At 46.5% G+C, this 21,261-nt stretch overlaps 1 protein-coding gene across 1 annotated transcript in view; it reads left to right on the forward strand.

The window, feature by feature from the left end:
- Positions 1–21,261, forward strand: part of NOL10 (nucleolar protein 10) — a 98,393-nt gene that overhangs the window by 71,792 nt on the left and 5,340 nt on the right. Inside the window, exons 18-20 of the mRNA XM_075923499.1 lie at positions 3,986–4,159; positions 4,527–4,774; positions 14,044–14,146. Coding sequence (XP_075779614.1) covers positions 3,986–4,159; positions 4,527–4,774; positions 14,044–14,146 — 525 coding nt within the window. The remainder of the gene's footprint in view (positions 1–3,985; positions 4,160–4,526; positions 4,775–14,043; positions 14,147–21,261) is intronic.

Consider the following 21,261-nt stretch of genomic DNA (forward strand, 5'->3'; position numbering starts at 1 on the left):
TTACAGTGGAATTCATCAGTGCTGAAGAATCATGAGTACAGTAAAATAACATCTGGCCAATTACATAGCAAGCTAGTAGTGATTAAACATTTGCTGTGGAGCTGAATAGGGAGAGAGAGTCCAAAAACTCTCTGATCAGAAATGTATCCAAAAATAAATCTTTTTATTTATTTACTTACTTAGAGCATAGTAGTGCCTACAAAAGGGATAGGCAATAATTTTTTGCTGCTCCAAAAATTTTTGAAGTGGCCCCGGATCACACCGGAAGGGGCAGGGCCTCAAGCTGAAGGGGCAGGATACTTCCGGGTTCCCCACCCCCAGACCACGATTGGTCTGGGGGTGGGAAAAGCCTTCGCCCGCCCCCCCTTTCCTACTAGGTGCCCATGCCCCTGGCTGGGAGGAGACTTGGAAGCGCCAGCCACTCCTGACAGGGCTGGAGGAAGCTTTGCATGCTTCCTCGCCCCTAGGCCAATCAGGGCCTGGGGGCGGGGGAGCGTGCAAAGTCTTTTCCCACCCTGCTAGGAGCGCTCGGCACTTAGAAGTGCTATGTGCTCCTCACAGGATGGGGCCAGAGTGGAAAAAACTTTGCGCGTTCCCCCAGGCCCTGATTGGTGTAGGGATGGGGGAGCGTTCAAAGTGTCCTCCAGCCCTGCCAGGAGCACGTGGCACTTCCAAGCGCCGCACACTGCTTGCAGGATGGGGACAGAGCGGAGGAAACTTCGCATGCTCCCCTGCCCCAGACTCTAATTGGGCTAAGAGTGAGGGAATGGCAGGGCTGAATCCAGCTTGCTAAGGCCTTTTTGCCCACCCCAGCCTACATTGTACTAGTCATTGTCCAGATATATAGGAAGAGATAGTGCTTGGCCCAAAGAACTAACTGCGTATTTTTTTTTTTACACTTTGCTCTTCATTTCACTTCATAAAGTAGTCAAAACCTGTTCACTCTGCTGCAACAGTAGCTCTAATACAACCTTTTTAGATGTTAAATGCAGACAGGTTTAAATAAATGTTTCTTATTGAGTAGGAGAGAAAAATAGCAGTTTGCAAATCAGTGGCAGAGCTGTGGAGCACAATTCTAAGACTTTCCAATATGAGCCATATAAAATTTGCCCTGACATCTTCCTAGTATGCTGTAGAGACTACTCCCTTTACTCTATATGGGTATGTCTATACTACCACCCTAGTTCGAACTAGGGTGGCTAATGTAGGCAACCGGAGATGCAAATGAAGCCCAGGATTTGAATTTCCCGGGCTTCATTTGCATGTTGCCGGGCGCTGCCATTTTTAAATGTCCGCTAGTTCGGACTCCGTGCCCGTGGCTACACGCGGCACGAACTAGGTAGTTCGGATTAGGCTTCCTATTCCAAACTACTGGTACACCTCGTTCCACGAGAAGTAACGGTAGTTCGGAATAGGAAGCCTAATCCGAGCTACCTAGTTCGTCCGTGTGTAGCCGCGGGCACGGAGTCCGAACTAGCGGACATTTAAAAATGGCGGCGCCCGGCAACATGCAAATGAAGCCCGGGAAATTCAAATCCCGGGCTTCATTTGCATCTCCGGTTGCCTACATTAGCCACCCTAGTTCGAATTAGGGTGGTAGTGTAGACATACCCTATCAGTGTTCCTTAAACTGTGTTCTGTGGCACACCACTGTGCTGCAGAGAACAGAGTTCAAAATGGCCACCCTTAAAGGGGCAGGTGATGTTTTTTTTCTTAATAACTTTCCCCCGACCCTCCCCCCCCCCTTTTTTTTTTTTTTTGGCTCAACAAAAAACCTTGGTATTCCTCATTTCAAAAAAAAATGGTGTTCCTCGGTTTTAAAGAGTTTAAGGAACACTACTCTATATAGATGAAAAGGGAGACTGAGTTATTTCCTACAACAAAATAGCATTGGAATTTATATAGTCAGCAGAGCAGACATAAGCTTCATATAGTGTCTGGTCTGGTGAGAGTTCCTGGCTCATCAGTGGAATGGTAGGAAGAGATAAAGGGATGAAAAGGTACGCAGTGGTTGAGTTTTCAAATGAAACTTTCTGTGCCTCTATCAAAAGTTTCAGCCTTCATTTAGTATATTTGTTTAGAGACACATGTTATACAGTGTGCATTAAAGTACAAACAAAACACCATATAAATATGCAAGTTCTGAATATTTCTGTGAAACTGTGTTAAAAATGTTGCCAAAGACAGGTGATTTATTTTTTGTTGTTTTGCTGTTTATTTTTAGATTAAATCATTAGCCAGACATTTGTAGACACTGAGCATTTATAACTTAAACCTTAAACCCTTTTATGTTTTTTCCTTTCTAAGCAGCTGTGAAAACAAATTGTTGGACCAGAGAGAGCCCTTGTGGTAGTAATTTTGCTGCTGTATCAGACAAAAGGGTGTTTTTTTTATTTAAAGAGAAACCTCTTGAGGAAATCTTTAATATGAAGCCTATTTGTTGAGGTTTATAAATTTATTCCTAATCCTAAATCAAGTAAATTCCGTGGCAAAACTATCATTGGCTCCAGTGTTGCAGGATCAGGCTCTTTAATACAACAGACACAATTGCCTCTTCCCCTGCTGTATTTTAGGTTGGTGGCAGGAGGGGAAAAAAGAGAGTATGCAGGATGCATAGAGCCCTTTAACAAAACAAAAAAAAAAAGGTATTACTAAAATAGTCTTACGAATTGTGAATGGAAATGCATCTCTGTGGCATAGTTTATGTGAAGGAACCATCCTGGTCAAGCAGTTTTCTCAACCTGTAAACATGGCTGATTAATTGAGAGCTGCTGAGACTTGTCCAAGTTAATGTACATTCAACAATGCATTGTTGATACAAGAGTTGGTTTCATCAGAGCTTTTTTTTTTGTCAGCTGTTTCATTAGGGCAAAGCAGGAGATACTTAGATCTAGAAAAGAAGATATCTTGATTCCGTACTAAACAGCTGTCCTTTAATTATTTTTTTTAAAAGTATATTTCAACTATTATGTCATCTCAACAGTAGTAGTGCATAATGACATGTAATGGCACTAACCTTGAAATATAAAATGTTGGAAAGTAGATTCCTGTAGTTTGAGTAGCAGTACATATTTTGTTTACAGATGTATTGGAATAGTTTTTATGTGATGTATATGAAAATGGTAAAGCATATTATAGACAAATGGAATAGCTCTTGATGTAAATGGACTAGAACAGTAGTTGTCAAACTTTCTTTTTGTGGACCACTTAAAAATTGGTGAGGGTGACCACTCAATGATTTTTCCAAATGTTTGTACCATTTGTTAACTATTGTAAAGCACAAGTAAGCTGGGTCTAGGAAGAAGGGGGCTTTCCCTCCCCTACCCAGGCAGCTGCTGAACTGGGGCGGAGAATTAAATGGGGGGGAGAGTCTCCCCTGCTGCGATAGCCACCATGCTGGAGTGTGGGTTCTTCCTCTCTCCCCTGCTGAGGCAGCCCCTGAGTTGTGGCTGGGAAGCAGGGGTTTGCTCTAGTGTAACAGCTGCAAAGCTGAGGCTGGGAAGGGGGGCCTTTCTTTCCCCATCAGCTTCAGCCCTGGAGCTGGGGAGAATTGCCTGATTGGCCATTTTAGCCCTGCATGTCTCAAATTTCCCTACCTCATCTTCTTACCACTGCCTCCCACCTCCTCACTATACCCCCAAGGCCACCACCTCACTTTGCTTGTGCATCTTCTCCAGGATCCAGGCATGTAGTTAGTGGTGTAGTGTGTGCAGCCGCCCAGGCATGCACCTCAGAAGGAACTATGCACACCTGAATGGAGCTATGCACACCTGAATGGAACTATACCACCTGAATGGAGCTCATGAACCACAGATTGAGAACCTCTGGTCTAGGAACACCAAGCAATCAGTACTTTATAACCAGTAGTGTTTTCCTGCTTAATAAAACCTCAGTAGTAATTGAATGAGCTTTACTTTTTAAATCATTGTACCAGCATAGGTTTCAAAATTTTGTAACCAACTCTTGGTTTTCTTCTCTTTTCTAGAATCTGCCTAACATTCTCACTGATGACCGGTTCAAAGTCATGTTTGAGAACCCAGATTTCCAGGTAGATGAGAAGAGTGAAGAATTTAGGCTGCTTAATCCACTTGTTTCTAAAATAAGTGAAAAAAGAAAGAAGAAACTAAAGATTTTAGAACAGCAAGAAGCACAAGAGCAGGTAAAACTTTCTCTTTTTAGATTATGATTACTTAGAGTTCTTTGTTTTTTATTACAGTAATTCAGGCTTTTCATTTATATGATCTTAGAAAGGACAAGATAACAATGGAAAATTATTAATCAGTCTATAAATGACTGTGATTAAGATTTATATACAGATCTTAATATTAATATCTAAATATATTAATTTTTGTTGTATCACAGTGTGTCTGTGAATGTAATTTGAGTCTGTTCTGCATGCTGTATTTGTTGGAATTCTAGTCCTCTTCAAATTGGATGTATGTAGAGATTGTCACGTACTCTAATTGGGCAAATAGTTTTTAAAAAAGCAGTTAATGGTTCCTTAGAGTAACTATTCTTGTCTGCAGGAAGAGGAGGAAGAACCAGAAGGAAAACCAAGTGATGCAGAAAGTTCTGAGACTTCAGATGATGAAAAAGGCTGGGTTGAAGAGGTCAGGAAACAGCGCAAACTTCTACGCCAAGAGGAAAAAGTAAAACGGCAGGAAAGGTTCAAGGAGGATCAGCAAACAACACTGAAACCCCAATTCTTTGAAATTAAAGCAGGGGAGGAATTCAGAAGCTTCAAGGACTCTGCCAAAAAGCAAAAGTTAATGAAGTAAGACTAATGCTTTAATTTAATAAAGATGGTTTAGGTAGTAATGCAGGCCCAGGTTATTTTATTTAGTTGTCACAATGATCCTAAAAGCATTTTCTACAGCCAGCCATGGTAACTAAGAGGCATAGGTTGCACTGATGCTTAGTTCATCTGTTATTATCCTGTTAGGTGAATGTGGTATGTGTAGTCCCTGTGTCTTACTTTGAGGCTACCTCTGCACTGCAGGCTTTTTGCACAAGAACGGCTGTTCTTGCTCAAGTAAATTTATAGTAAAGCATCGGAACATAGGGCTTCTTGCTCGAGTTATTCCTCTCCCCACGAGGAATAAGCCCTCTTGCGCAAGAAGGCAATGTGGACAGGCAGCGGGTTTCTTGCGCAAGAAACCCCTATGGCTAAAATGGCCATCAGAGCTTTCTTGCACAAGACAGTGTCCACACTGCCATGGACGCTCTTGCGCAAAAGCACAACTCTTGCGCTAAAGCACATGGCATTGTGGACATGCTCCTGTGCAAGAAGCTTACAGTGTAGATGTAGCCTAAGAGTTTGTCATTTGGAACCAGGTTAGGGACACGTACCTGATACTTGTGATCAGTTACTGATACATACAGTCCCCTTGTGCTTAGTGGGACTACTCCATGTGAGTATCAATTCACCGATGTGAATACAGGGGTTTGCAGTCGTACCCTGTGTGATCTGTCCCCATTAGAAAACATAGAATACCCCATGATTTCCTCATGCTTACAAAATAAGCCTGTCTTTGCTGGAAGCAAACAGTAAAAACATCTTTTGACCTAGATAGGTCACAAATATCTTAATACTCTAAAAACTAATCTGCTGTCTCAATTGTCGGAGTTCTAGTCTCCTGGCTTTCTCCTTGTAGTGCTAAAAGCCAGAGTCAAAACATTTTGTATGAGTTTCATATGTTTTGTGTGTAGTAGTGTTATAATTTTGTTGGTTATGGATATTAGCGAGGTCAGGTGGGAGAGGTAGTATTTTTTTTTTTTAACTGAACAAATCTCTGTTGGTTAGACAAGCTTTTTGAGGTGGAAAAATTAATAGCTGGGGTGGGGCAGGAGAGTTAGTAGGTTATAGGATTTCTTTCATTTTACTTACAAAAACCGCTATGTTCTCAAGTTCACTTTCACAGAACAGTGATAAAAACACTCTGTCATCTATGGGTGAACACTTATCAAAAAACGATCACTCTACAACTGAATTCTCAGTCCTCACCCTCAAAGGAATCCTTCCAAAGATGAGTTGGGAGCTTAAATTCATAACTCTGTTGGACACTAAAAATTGTGGACTAAACAGAATCACTGGATTTATGGCATATTACAAAAATCTATAACCTACTAACTCGCCCACTGTTTTTGTTTTTGGTTTTTTTTGCCTTCTCTGCCTTATGACACTAGTGGTGTTAAATACAGTTTTTATATTCTTTAACTCAGCTGTTACTTAAAGCAATAGGCTTCTATACCTAAAGCACTTCTGCCTTACTAGAGATGCCAGAAAGTATCCTGACTTTTCAAATATTTAGTGCCTGAGAGTCTCATTGATTTCACCTAGATATGTGCAGCACTTCAGAAAATCAGGCTTTTATTACAATGTTATTAATTGGAGAGCTGTGATTAAACTAATAAGTCTTGAAAAACAGACAGCAGCTGCTGAGATAGATATGTCACAGCATGCCAAGTGCTTAGCATAGCTCTAACTAAAATGAATGCTATAACAAGAAGGCAATGAAATGCCAGAACATTTTCCATACAAATGGTGAACGAAATGCATCCATGCTAATGTGCGATGATCATTTTGCTGCCATTCATATATAGCTGACTTGGCAAAATACCATTATGTCACTCACATGTCTGGTGATGGGCATTTTAGAAATAGTTAGGAAATACAGTAATGTGTATTGAAAGGAAACACTGAACTAAGTATGTTTAGGACTGGTTAGTATTGATATAAAATTGGTTCTGCATTATCAGTCTTTGGGTTTATTATAAGCTCTATAGAAATCCCCAAACTGAAAATGACACAAGAACCAATTCTCTTATGGAGTGCTATCTAAAACACAGCATCACAAAATCTCTGCAGTTCATATGCGTATGGGGGTTCTTTCTTATTGTCAACACACATGAAGAAGCTAGTGCTCCAAAATCTATGCATATGGCAGTCAGGTTAAAGTACCTTGGGAAGAAGCCCACACAATCTACATGTTCCGTCTGTTAAGTGACAGGCACCCCTGTTCTCTTTTTATTAGCAAATTTTACACATTGAAGATTTATGTTCATAAAGCATACATGTTCTGGATGCTTCAACTCCTTATCTAGAATTTTCTTCCGTTCATGAATTAAGTTTTCAATTTACTTGTTCGTGGCTGTTTTCTTTCTTTTCATTCCAGGAGATGGGGCTTCTTTTGTGCTCTTTTGAGTTTTTCAAAGGCATACAGATTGTAATGTCAAGTTTCTGGGTGCTCTGGCAGAGGAGAGTGGATCATATGTGCATTTGTGTTGCCACTTAAAGGAGAACAAATTGTGATCAAGTGGCGCATGCTCTGATTTTCATTACAGCATGGAAAGAAATGGAAGCACATGGCCTATTGTTACTGTTTTTGCAAGTGCACCCAATGAGTTCTTAAGGTGCTCTGTCCCACTGAAGGAAACTCTCAAATGCTTCCTCAATCTTAAATGAAATGACTGCAGAGGAAACACAAACAGATGGGAAACTTAACTTAAGCGATCAAACTGAAAGATTAAGTAAACAGTCTAAAGTCAGCACTAGATAAGACTGAACAATTCAGAAGAAATTAGTACAACACTGTACAAAAGGAGAGAAGCCCAGAGAGAGAGTATAATCACTGTTTCTGTCATAGAGGAGAAAATTCAAGGTGAATACTGATCTCTTCATGAAAAAAGGGAGTACCAGTGATGGCAGATGAATAGACTTTAAAATTACTGCCTAATGGAAAAAGTGCCTATTGTATTACCAGTAGGCATGATATTTTACAAACGTAAATCAAGACATGGTCCTACTATGGGGTTAGGCGAAACACAAATAAGACATAATGACGTGATAACAGATTAAATGAAGAAGAAACAGGATAATTATTACAAATGAGGTAGACTAAACAGAACATTGCATCCTTTTTCAGTGAGCTGCCGTTGTCTTGCCGCATGAAATTTTTTCTCCATAGGGGGGGAAAAATGTTTAAATTACAAGTTCTATGAAGAGTGATCCTTTTTACATTCATCCAGGCAGCATTCAAGACTGCACATAGGGTACTCCCCCAAACTCTTCCAAAACCTTTAATTATCAGCAGCCGTCAGTTTATAATCCCATATAGCTGATCTGATGAAGAGCATGATTTGTCCTAGTCTGTGCTTATCATAAAGGCATAGTCATCATAGTGTCAGCTAGCTTTATTCTTTAGAACCATGTTAGAACATGGTAGAATTCTGTAAAGAACACTAGCCCTAAAGAGAAGTTGTCTACAGCATTTTTATGCTGACTTCTTGAGCAATGTACTGAAAGTTGGAAGATTGTAGTGGCATGTACCATCTGAAGATTCTGACATGCTTGTCTTTTGATTTGAATTAGCCAATTTAAAGAATGATGGTCTGTGACCAACATAATTAAGTATCTTAATGCTTCCACTACCCACTTAATGGCAAGGTGTTCTTTTTCCTGGGGAAACAGTTTATGACTTATATAAAACTGGGTGTTTCTTTGTCAGGTTCCTGACTCAGCACTGCTCCAAGCCCAATTTCAGAAGACTTAGTGTATACTGTAAATTTCTTCATAAAGTCAGGGATTCTCAGGATAGGAGCATTCTGAAGCAAATTTTTAAATGTAACAGAGTGCTTAAGAGCAGTCTCTAATGACATCTGTGTAGTCGCAGCTCAGAACCAGTACTCCCTCCTCTTCCTCCTTTGACTTGTCAGCCATATTTGACACTATTGACCATATTCTTGAAATTGTTCTCTGCTTCAATGACTGTCTCGGTTTGCATTCTCCCACTCATTGCTCCTTCAGCAGATTCTTCTTATGCCCCATTACAACTTTTTGTGGGGATTTCACAGGACTGTCCATGGTCACTTTTTCTTCTCCCTTTACACCTTCTCGTGGAATTTTATACACAAACATTAATTCTGCTACTATCTCTGTACTGACAGCTTCACAGATCTACCCCATCTACTCCAGACATGGCTTTTTCTGTCCAAAGTAAAAAGCATCATGGGTATCTAGCCATCAACTCAATTTCAACATGGTGAAAGCAGAGCTCTTAATTTCCCCTTCCCTTTCTCACCCAAATCATGCAAAACAACCAAAACCCTTCCTGCTGCTATCTTTATTGGTCATGTTGAAAATAGAGATGTCAACAAGTTAATCTTATTGACTGCATGCACTCCCTCTTCCCCGCCTCCCACTGCCTCTGTATCACCAGGGGTAGGGGAGTAAGAGCCAGTGCCCACGAGGAGCTGGCTTTAAGCATGTTCCCCACAATCACTGGCTCTGCCTGCCCCCCATGCTGCTGCCTCTGAAACAGAGGCAGCAGCATGGAAGGTGAGGGGGCAGGCAGGAGCCGATATGCTTCGGGAGTTGGCTTGCAAGCAGGCTCCCTGCGTGTGCTGGTTTCGCAGACCTACCTGCACCCCTCTTGCTGCCTCTGTAGGAGGCAGTGATGTGGAGCAAGCAGGAGCTGGCTTAAAAGCTGTTTCCCCCTAGAACCAGCTCTGCAGTGTCCCTCCACACTGTGCTGCTGCTTTTATCAGAGGCAACAGCATGCGGGGGGGGAAGCAGCCTCCGGCCCAGGCTGGCCATGGAAAGAGGCTGCTCCGTCGCCCATGGAACAGCCTCTGTCTGCAACGAGCCTTAGCCAACCGCGGACAGAGGCTGGTCCCCTGCAATAATCCCTGTCCACAGGGAGTCCAAGCTGTCCGTGGACAGGAGCTGCTGCCGAACCAGCCTCTGTCTGCAGCAGACGCAGGCTCCTTGTGGACAGAAGCTGGTCCACAGGAGGTAGAGCATTCTCTGTCTGTGGGGAGCTCAGAGACAGCAGCATGGAGCAGCAGGCAGCCGCTATGCACAGGGAGCTGGCCTTTAAACTGGCTCTCCTTGCAGACCAGCCCCTGCCTGCAACCCCATGCTGTTGCCTGTGATGCAGAAGCAGCAGCACGGGGTGGCAGGAAGTTCCCCAGGAGTAGGGCTGGGAGTGCACTGGCTGCCTGCCCTGCCCCTGGAAGACTGTTGAATATTCATGTAACCTCTAAGATTTCATGTGGTTACAGGACTATTCAATTACACTATCTTAACACCCCTAGTTAGAAAACACCAACATTCTGCCTGTTGCTCAGGCCCACAACCTGGGTGTCCTCTTCGACTCAGCATGCACATGAGGACATGTCCAAATCTTGCAGACTCTTTCTGAGTAATATCTCTTAAACTATGACCTTTCCTACCAATCTCACACAGCTTAAACTCTCATCCAGGTCCTCATCATAGAACATATTGCATCTTTATTACTGCAACATACCTTTCACCAGGCTTGATAAATGGCACACGGCAGGACTCGTATCTATTGAGAGTGCTGCTGCAAAGATCATTTTCCTACCACAGTGCTTTGACTCTGCTCCACGCTTTCTCTCTTCATGAAACATAAGCCTTTCATCTTCACTTTTAAGTCCTTCCGAATGTATCCCCCCCGCCCCATCTTTCATTCTCTGTCAAGGTATTGACCTGTCTGTGGCAACCTCCATCATCCACTTATTAAAAGTTTCAAATAGCACCTTTGTGTTTTCTCCGTTGCTTCCTACTTAACTCCCTCTGCTCTGATGCCTACAAAAATGCAACAAATATGTTGATCTCATGACACCTGTGGTTTATTGTGCTGACGAGTAGTGTTTCATTGTTTCCTTGTGCTCTCCTGTCTGTATCCATCTGCTGTCTCTTGTCTTACACTTTGGGAAAGAAACAAAGAGCTTACAATCAATCTTTTTTTTTTCTGTCCAAGTACAAAGCCTAGCAGGATGGGATCCTGGTCCATGTCTGGGAATCCTAGGTGCTATGGTGATATAAATAATAAAAAAAATGTAACTGTACTCTTTGTGTATCCATTGGGCCATGTTTTTGAAGGAAATAAAAAGTATGTTTCCTTTCCCTTCCTTATGGATGGTGGTGTTGTATCTTGCAACTTAGATGTTTAAGCAGTATTTGTGTGAGAGCATATATGCAGGCACATCTCTCTACGTTCCTTTTCCTCTGACGGAAGCACCATGCAAGTAGTCGACCAGAGAATTGCTGGGTAGTAGCCACATTTCTCTCATTCACTTTCAAAGGGGAGAAAAGTGAGCTTCACCCGCTACACTGTTAGTGACTGATCTCCTGCCATAGTTAGCTCTGAGGCTTAGCTTGTCTTCTCAAATAGCACAAGTTTTTACAAGTTCTCACTGAAAAATATATTGGAGGAAAACCAGAGTCAAAATACCTAGTCATGGGAGAAAAGTAATTATTGACAGTAATTTTGCATAGTTCATATGAAAAAGCCTTTCATATATATAAATTACTACTTAACCAAGATCCTACAAACTCCCTGGCACCATACTAAGGGCCTGGTCTTTCAGCCCCTTGATCCTCAGAAGTTTCAGTGATCTGTGACTGCTTTTCACAGATATGTTTATGATTATCTGTGTTTCCCTTCATAAAATTAATCTGTGAAATATATGCATCAGTAATACATTTCTGTAATAATTTGCACAAACAAGACAGTCTCTCTCCATCTCACTATTGCATCTTTGTTGAAATCTTAACAATTTAAGACTTCATTACAGTTATGTTAGAGCATTTATAACTCAGCCTATTTAAAAGTAAATTATAATTGTCTCACTAAATGTTGCATATTACATAATGAAGTTCCATCTTCCTTACTGATTGGTCATTTAGGCCCTGTCCTGTTTGCAGTTAGCATGACAGTACTGTTGTACTATATAGGGCCCCAATCCTGGATCAATGCCTCATTTTGCTAGGGACTGTGCAGATACATAATGGACACAGCCCTTACCTCAAAGAGCCTAGACTCTACAGGCAGGTCTACACTATGGGGTTACGTTAAGCACTTTCAGCTATCTGAATAACATGTAGTTGACATAGGCTAGGTTGACTTATTGCAGTGTCTACATCATGCTAGATTGACAAAAGAATCTCTCCTTTTGACTCGCCTTATACAGTAAACTTCTGATAATCCGGCACGTTTAGGACCCAGGGGGTACCAGATTATCAGATATGCCAGACTTTCAGAGGGGGAGGCTATGAGGGGTTTGGGGTGGGGTGGAGGGATGCCACCTCAGACCCCTCATAGCCCCCCCTTCCGATAGTCCAGCTCTGCCCCAGGCATCCCCATTCAGCCGCTGCTGGTCAGTTTCAGCAGTGGCTGAATTGGGGATGCCTGTGGCAGAGCAGCTGGGGTGCTGCCGGGTTGGTCCCTCAGCGCCGAGGAGCGGCGCTACTGGACCAACCCAACAGCACCCCAGCTGCTCTGCCCAGGTGTCCCCAAGTCAGCTGCTGCTGAAACTGACCAGCGGCTGACTCCAGGAAGCCCGGGGCAGAGCAGCTCTGCTTTGGGCTTCCTGGAGTCAGCCGCTGGTCAGTTTCAGCAGCGGCTGAATCTGGGACAGCTGGGGTGCTGCCAGGTTGGTCCTGCAGCCCCGAGGGGCAGCGCTATGGGACCTACCCGGCAGCACTCCAGCTGCTCTGCCCCTGGCTTCCCCGATTCAGCCGCCGGTCAGTTTTAGCAGCGGCTGAATCGAGGAAGCCGGGGGCAGAGCAGCTCCAATGGTCCGGCTGCCCAGAGCACTTCCGGGTTCCTGATGGTGCTGGAACATCTGGGCTACGTCTACACTGGCCCCTCTTCCGGAAGGGGCATGTAAATTTCAGCAGTCGTCGTAGGGAAATCCGCGGGGGATTTAAATATCCCCCGCGGCATTTAAATAAAAATGTCCGCCGCTTTTTTCCGGCTTTTAAAAAAGCCGGAAAAGAGCGTCTAGACTGGCCCCGATCCTCCGGAAAAAGTGCCCTTTTCCGGAGGCTCTTATTCTTACTTCAAAGTAAGAATAAGAGCCTCCGGAAAAGGGCACTTTTTCCGGAGGATCGGGGCCAGTCTAGACGCTCTTTTCCGGCTTTTTTAAAAGCCGGAAAAAAGCGGCGGACATTTTTATTTAAATGCCGCGGGGGATATTTAAATCCCCCGCGGATTTCCCTACGACGACTAGTGAAATTTACATGCCCCTTCCGGAAAAGGGGCCAGTGTAGACGTAGCCCAGGAGTGCTGGACCATCAGATGCCGGACCAACGGAGTTTTACTGTATATCTTGTTCCTAAGGAGTACTGGAGTCAACGGAAGAGCGGTCTGCAGTCATTTTAGAAGGTCTTCAATAAATCCACCGCAGCATTGATCTCCCTGTTGTGGAAACAAACACTAAGTGCCAGTGGTAGAAGGGGCTTGTCCACATAGAGCTCCTTCTGGAATCATGGTCTGTCATGCTAAGTCAGAAAAAAATCTTCCATACATTAGTGCAGATTCATGGGGGTTGATTCAATTTATAAATGTAAACCTGTAGTAAGTGTACAGTATTTTCTCCTGATATTGAAGTAGGATGAAGCTACTTTTTAGAGTGATTTATATTGAGCTCCCATACTGACAATATCAAAAACGTTATTTTAATTGAATCGAGTAGATGCTACAGGTAGAGGAGTCAGAAATACCAGTTGTAATGGGGTACATTTTCAAAATAAATTGTAGTCTTTTGTGGTAGAAAGTGTTTCTGGCTTTAGAAACTAAGGTTGCTTTAAAAAATGAATATATTTTTCTTTCTAGTGTATGTACTGCAACTTGTTTGCTACTGGCCGCTCCAGATATTCCATAGAAAACTGCTGACACAGCACATGTTGGTTCAGTGAGATGGCATGATCTAATTGAGTCTGGTTGGTGTCTTAACTAGGGCCTGAATTTATTGTTTTTTAAAGGCTGGAGTTGAAAAATGCATGAATAGTGAGCAATACTTTAAGAGAATAACAGAAACTTTTCATTTGCATTGACTGCATATGTTGCTTAGTAATTGTGTGAAGAATGAAAGAGGTACAACCCCATTTTTTGCAAATTATAGGATTTAATTGTTTTGTAGAGTTTATGATTTCCTTTGTTTTATTGGTCTTTACAATAGCAATATGATAGTAACAAGAATAGACAAAGACTTTTCTTTAATTGTTTTCTTCAGAAAAACTCTTGGAGATCGCTTGAAACTTGAAGAAAAGCTTGGCATACTCAGTGTATCTGATACCACTGTAGGCAGCAAACAAATGACATTCAAATTAAAAAAGGTAAGTTAAAACATTACGGTAAATTTGTCACCTGAAAAAACAGAAAGCCCTAAAGCCATCTGAAATAGATGTCCCTCTTGATTTCTTGACTATCTGACAGCACTTTTCCTTTTTTTTTTTTTTTTTTTGCATAGCCTCGTGTAGGTAGCCCCACCCAATTCCTTTTCTGGTGGCAAACACCAGTTCCCTTTTTTAGCTTATCTGTAACCATATAATCCCGTGCTAGCACCTTGTGTGACGTAGTGGGGGTACCTGGCTGGTTTCTATGCTGCTGGCTCTGGGGGAACCCCCACTGGCTGCTGTGGGTACCACGACCCAGCAAAACAGGATGAGTCACTATGCAAACCAGTGGCCAGACACCCCCCATGGAGAGGAACAAAGGAAGGTGGAATGCTGCCTTGGCTGGGGGGCAGGGCTGGAAGTGGGTGAGTTGGTTGCTGGCTGTCGGAGGGCATGGATGAGACAGCCTAGGGAGAGGAGCTGGAGTTTAGGGGCCCAGTCTCCCCCATCTCAAGGGGGCCTGAGGCATCCTAGCCCAGTTCCTGTGACCAGATTACATCTGTGCTGCGCTGTGCTGGAGGAGCAGTAAACCACCCTCAATTCCACTGGCTGGTGCAGTCTGTTTGCGCCATTTCGGGGTGCAGGAGACGGGGGACCCCAACGCGCCGTCACACTGGTGTCAGGAGCGGGATGCACTGCACCCCGTGGATGGAGCTTCCAGCGGCAAGCGACAAGGCGCAGTAGAAGCAAGAGCCCTGGAGCCAGGCATGCTGGAGACAGAGCGAAGCGGTTCCTGGGAATCGTGGGGCGCTGCAGCACTAGACTGGTGAGTCTGCACCGAGGGGCCCAGCGGGCAGATGGCCTACGCCCGACTCTTGAAGGCAGAGCTGGTGGGGCTGTGCAGAGAGAGGGGCTTGCCTGTGCGGAAAGCAGCCAAGGCCCAGCTGATTACCCAGCTGGAAGAGAATGACCAGCCACAGGGCCAGGATCTTGTCCCCAGGGGAAGCAGCCAGACCCCCCCTGAGAGTGTGTCAGGCTCAGAGAGGGGGAGGAGCGCTGGAACCCAACGGAGAGATGAGACAGCGTCTCCCGGGAGGCCTGCAAGCCGTAGCCCATCTAGGGCAGGGGCCAGCCCAGCGGAGCTGCGGCGGCTGGAGATCCAGCTGCGGATCAGGGAATTGGAAGTAGAGGACCGAGAGAAGGAGCGCCAAGATCGAGAGAGGCAGCGACAGCATGAGCTGGCCATGGCAGAGCGGAGAACCGGCGGGGCACCGGCTGCGCCTAGTGCGGATGGGCCCCAAGGTCCCAGGGCTGCCAGCCACTTGGAGAGGCTCGTGGTGGCCCAATTGAAGGACATGGGTGACATAGACGGGTTCCTCAGCTCCTTTGAGAGGGCCTGTGGACTGCAACGGGTTCCCCCAGCTGACTGGCTGCAGGAGCTCATCCCCGCACTGAGCCAGGAGGCGGCCGGAGTGCTCAGCCAGCTGGAGGACCTACAGCCAGGGGATTACAACCGAGTCAAGGAGGCCCTGCTGCACAAGTTCGGGCTGACCCCCGAGATATACAGGAAGAAGTTCCGGGGGGTACAGAAAGGGCCACGGGAGACCTACGTGGACCTGGCCTCCCGCCTGGCGCAATACTGCCGCAAGTGGGTGTCTGGAGTTGGAGCCCAGACCGCAGAGGAGCTGCTCAAGCTGGTCATGATGGAGCAGTTCTATGAAGCGTGCCCACCCAAACTGAGGCTGTGGCTCAAGGACCGGAGACCAGAGAACCCCCAGGAGGCCGGGAGACTGGCGGATGAGTTCACGGAGAGCCGGTCCGGGTGTGAACGGGAGTCCCGGAGAGAAAGGGAACCGCGCAGAGACCGGATCTCGGCTGAGCGACGGAGGGAGTCAACTACGGGGCGAGACCAAGGAACAGGTCGTCTGCGCCCCAGAGAACCAGCCAGGGCCTGGACAGAGACAGCCCAAAGCCTAACTTGCCATCGCTGTGGGCAAAAAGGCCACAAGAGGGCTCAGTGCACCAGGTCCCAGGACCGGGGACTGTCCAGGGTTAACTGGCTGGGGCGGGAGGAAGGGCAGGCTGCCCCAGAGGCAGGGGCTGGCAGGCAAACCTCAGCTCAGAGAGAGGGGAAGGATGCTCAGTGCACCTCCCCTGGGAGGTCTGATTCTCAGGAGGCGGATTCCTCCGTGTACCGGGTGGGGGCAGGACGGCCCCTGCGGAGCGAGTGCCTCATACCCCTGGAGGTGGATGGTAGGAAGGTGACGGGCTTCTGGGACACGGGGGCGGAGGTGACTCTGGCCCGATCTGACATAGTGGCCCAGGAGCGGATACTACCCCACGCGCAGCTGACCCTGAAGGGCATAGACGGGTCCCCGTTTAAGGTGCCTGTAGCCAGGGTGCATCTGAAATGGGGGGCGAAGGAAGGCCTCAAGGAAGTGGGGGTGCACCCGCACTTGCCCACCGAGGTGCTGATGGGGAATGACCTAGAGGAGTGGCCCCATGAATCCCAGCGGGCTCTAGTCACTACCCGGAGCCAAAGCCAGCGGGGGGCTGACAACGTGGGTCCAGGGAAGGACTCCGGGCAGCGTCCTCAGGGTCCCATCCCAGTGGACACGGGGTCCAGCCAGGCTGGGACTCCGGACCTAGGCAGAGGTGGGGGACAGGTCCCGATCCCTGCCTCAGCAGCTGAATTCCAGGCTGAGGTGCAGGCAGACCCCTCCTTGCAGAGGCTGAGGGACCAGGCTGGCCTCCGTGCAGCTCAGCCCCGGGGGAGAGGTGGCCAGGAGAGATTCCTGCAGGAGCGTGGGCTCCTGTTCCGTGAGTGGCTCCTCCCCAGGAAGGCGAGGGCATGGAGGGTAGAGCGGCAGCTGGTCGTCCCCCGAAAGTATCGCCTCAAGCTGCTGTATTTGGCCCACGATGTCCCCGTTGGGGGCCACCGGGGGATCCGGAGCACCCGGCTGAGGCTGCTCCAGCACTTCTATTGGCCGGGAATCTTTACAGCCGTGCAGCGGTACTGCCGGTCCTGTGACTCCTGCCAGAGGGGCGGGAAGGCCCAAGACAGGAGGAACGCGGCTTGGGGGTCTCTACCCCAGATAGAGGACCCTCTGGGCTTGCTGAGAGAGTTATGGGAGGGGAAGTCCTCCCTGGATGGAGCATCGGGGGTGGAAGCCGCCCTGGCTGTCCAGAGAAGGCTCACTGGGCTCATGGCCCCGGCCCGAGAGACCCTGGCCAGAGATCAAGGCCAGCGGAAGGGTGGGTGTGACCCCCGAGGACAGGCCTGTGCCAGTCACCCTGGAGCGGGGCGGCGAGTGGACAGAGGGAAGCCAATTCATGTGGGGCCTCGCCACGGCCGGCCCGAGTCAAGGGGAGCACCCATGTCCCCAGGGCGGGTTCCCACGCAGAGGACCCGAACTTCCCTAGGTCACGAGCGGAGTGACCCTGCTCAGTTCGCTCTCGGAGGGGGGAGAACTGTGACGTAGTGGGGGTACCTGGCTGGTTTCTATGCTGCTGGCTCTGGGGGAACCCCCACTGGCTGCTGTGGGTACCACGACCCAGCAAAACAGGATGAGTCACTATGCAAACCAGTGGCCAGACACCCCCCATGGAGAGGAACAAAGGAAGGTGGAATGCTGCCTTGGCTGGGGGGCAGGGCTGGAAGTGGGTGAGTTGGTTGCTGGCTGTCGGAGGGCATGGATGAGACAGCCTAGGGAGAGGAGCTGGAGTTTAGGGGCCCAGTCTCCCCCATCTCAAGGGGGCCTGAGGCATCCTAGCCCAGTTCCTGTGACCAGATTACATCTGTGCTGCGCTGTGCTGGAGGAGCAGTAAACCACCCTCAATTCCACTGGCTGGTGCAGTCTGTTTGCGCCATTTCGGGGTGCAGGAGACGGGGGACCCCAACGCGCCGTCACACCTTGTCAGTTCTCTCAGTCCTGGGTTAGATCAGTAATTTGAGTCATAGACAAAAATGCCCATGATGCCGAAAGAAGTGATGATTCTGTTCTGTAACTTACAGTCTTGAATCATTAGTGATGGGTGCCTCATATTGATCAGATCCATTTCTGTTCAGTATTTTCAATTAGTTAACATTATAGAAGTAAAACTGCAGTAGTGTGGGAGAATGTCTTAAATAGTTACAGGTTGAATCTTCCTGGTTCAGCACCCTCGGGACCTTTCCAGTGCAGGGTAAGGGATTTTGCCAGACCAAGGGAGGTCATATCTGGCTTCTCAGCTACTGGCTCCCCGCAAGCCCTGGACCAGCCTCCTGGCCAGCTCCCCTTTGCCACCAGCCTCACTGCCTTGCCAGTCCTCCCACCTCCTTCCCTGCTATGCTGGGTATTCCAGCTTGCTTCATGCTGGGCTCCTGGCCCTGCCAGGCTGCTCCACTGGGTTGTGCCTGCCTGCCTGGTTGTGGCACGCTGAGCAGCACACCAGCGGGGAGCCAAGGCACCAGCCATCTAGTAGGACTCTCTGGAATATCTGTGGTCCTGCCGGATGATGGATGTTGCTGGACCAGGGAATCCTGGATTACAGAGGTTCAACCTGTATTAGAATGTACCACTTTGGCTAGCTGGGACACAAGAGTACATCAGTCATTGGAATTTCTTATTGAACTTTCTGTCACCAATTTTTCAAAAGCTTTTCTCAGCTACATTGTAGTCACTGTATTCACTGTGGACTGAGGAATAAGTCTCAGATTCCAGTGCAGCTCTGTGAAGGATCACCATTTCAGGACCTTTAACAGCAGCTGTCATTGATACAGTAGCTCCTTTGAGCTAATTAAATGAACTTTGCAGGGCTTCCGAAACATACTCTTTTATGGTAGCTTTAAATTAGAAAACACTGAGACAGAATGCTTCCTACAGTTGAAGATGGTGAACAAAGGAAAGATCAGCTTCCATAAAGATTGGGGGTGGGAAGAGGGAAAGATTTGGGAATAGTTCAAAATGCTATTCTGGATTTGATCCCAACAGAATCAGTATATTATTTTTCTTATTCTGTTGCAAGTGACTCATTTAACAGTTCATCTCAATGTGGTTGCTTTAATAAATATACAAATGTACATGACTTACAACAATAGAGGTCTTGTTAACAGTAAATATGACAAATAGTTCAGTTAACGTGGGCCCCCACACTGTTATGTGGGGAGAAGAGAGATGAAGAAAAGTAAGATGGAATGGAAAATTCCTCTTTTTCCCTGAGCCAATCCTACTGTAGTCCATGGGAGCAGAAAAAAAGTAGGGCTGGAAAGGAGCCATGTCATATGATGTGGTCTTTTCAAAAGATGAAGAGAATGCATTTGGCAAGGCTAGCGGAAGTTTAATGCTTCTAGAATTATCATTAACTTGTGCTTGTAATTGCCCCATCTCCAAGGTTTTAGGTGTAGATATGATGTCTCTTTGGAAGAAGGCAAAAGAGTAATTCATAGCCTTTCATAGGAACTGCTCTACAAGGTCAGACCAGTGGTCCGTTTGGCCTATCATCCTGTCTTCCCACAGTGGCAAAAGCCATGTGCTTCAAAGGGAATTAAGAGGACAGGAAACTTGAGTGACCCAGACCCAGCTATCCACTTTCAGCTTCTGGAAGTTAGAGGCTTTAAGGATACTCTGAGCTTGGGGTTGCATTTCTGACTGTCTTGTCATTAGTGCGCCTCTACTCCATGAACTTAGCTAATTCTTTTTTTAACCCAGTTATATTTTTGGCTTTCACAACATCCACTGGCAGTGAGTTCTATGGGTCGACAGTGCATTTTGTGAAGTAGTACTTGCTTTGGGTTTTTTTTTGTTTGTTTGTTTGGGGTTGTTTTTTTAACCTGCTGCCTATTAATTTTCTTAGTTTACCCTGGATTTTCGTATTATGTGAGGGGGTAAATAACAATTCCATATTCACTTTCTCCATACCAGTCATGATTTTATAGACCTCTATCATACCCAGGTTAGCCATCACTTTTCCAAACTGAACAGTCCAAATCCTTTTATTCTGCATACAGTATTCAAGTTGTGTGTACACCATGGATTTATTGAGTATCATTATGATACATTGTCATCTTACCTATTGTGGCTGGGTTTTTTATTTTTAAGTCCTTGTGTATTAACGGGATTTGGGGGCTGAACAGGTTTGGGTACCTTAGTAGCTCTGTGCTATCTACTTTCTTTCAAATCCCAATTCTCCTTTGCCCCCCTTTATCTCCTAGCATTTCCAGGATGGTCTGTCTGTCCATCGGGGATGTGAGAGTGTAGATAACTACTGTTTAACCAATACGTGGATGCTTATGGTTAATGGTGTCAGTTACACTCAGCCTCCTGGAGGTGGCTTTGCTGTGGCAGGGCAGTGAAGGCTCCTCCCCAGGAGCCAGGGGAGCAAGGGCTGCTGCCTGTGCTCCTGGGGAGGAGACTTTGCTGCCTCAGTGAAGCCTCTCACCAGGCAACAGCTGCCACAGTGAAACCACCTCCCTGGGAGCCAGGCCAGCCGGGGCTGGCAGCCTACTCATGAGGACGCTTTGCTACAGGTTCTGCTAAGCTTTCTACTGCAGAGCCTGCAGCACGTGTCACCGCTGAGATCTTCAGTGGTTACCTGGTTTACCCTATTGCATGATTTTTAACATCCCTACTTTCTATTGTTTTTACCGTGGGGTCCACAATATAGTCGAGTGCCTTTCAGTTCCAGTTGTTTGCAGTGTTGTTGCAGGATAGCGGAGAGAAATGAAAAACAAAGTGGTTCAGATAATTTTTTACTGAATTAACTTACACTGGGTTTTCTTCAGGGCTGTCCTTCTAGTGTTCTTCATAGCTGGGGGATAAGTGGTCCTTCTGTGGTCCCCACCCAGCCTAACCTGGGTCTATCTCAGCCAAGAGACATGCACCCTTCCCCCAGGTGTGCCTGCCAGAGTGCAGCAGCCATCAAGAGGTACTTCTCACCTGGCCCCAAAGCTGCTGCAATGACAGTGGGCTGGGGTAGTCCTCTCTCTCTCCAAGACAGCCTTTGTACTGAATCCCTCATTCTCAGCCCCACCCCAGAGCAATGATTTTAATGAAGCGCATACATTTTCATTTCCCTCCAAAAAAAACCCCCAAATTAATTGAGTTAAGGACCTGAACAATGCTTGGTAAGTCTTC

Source organism: Pelodiscus sinensis, chromosome 3, assembly GCF_049634645.1.
Source record: "Pelodiscus sinensis isolate JC-2024 chromosome 3, ASM4963464v1, whole genome shotgun sequence".
NCBI classification, from domain to species: Eukaryota; Metazoa; Chordata; order Testudines; family Trionychidae; genus Pelodiscus; species Pelodiscus sinensis.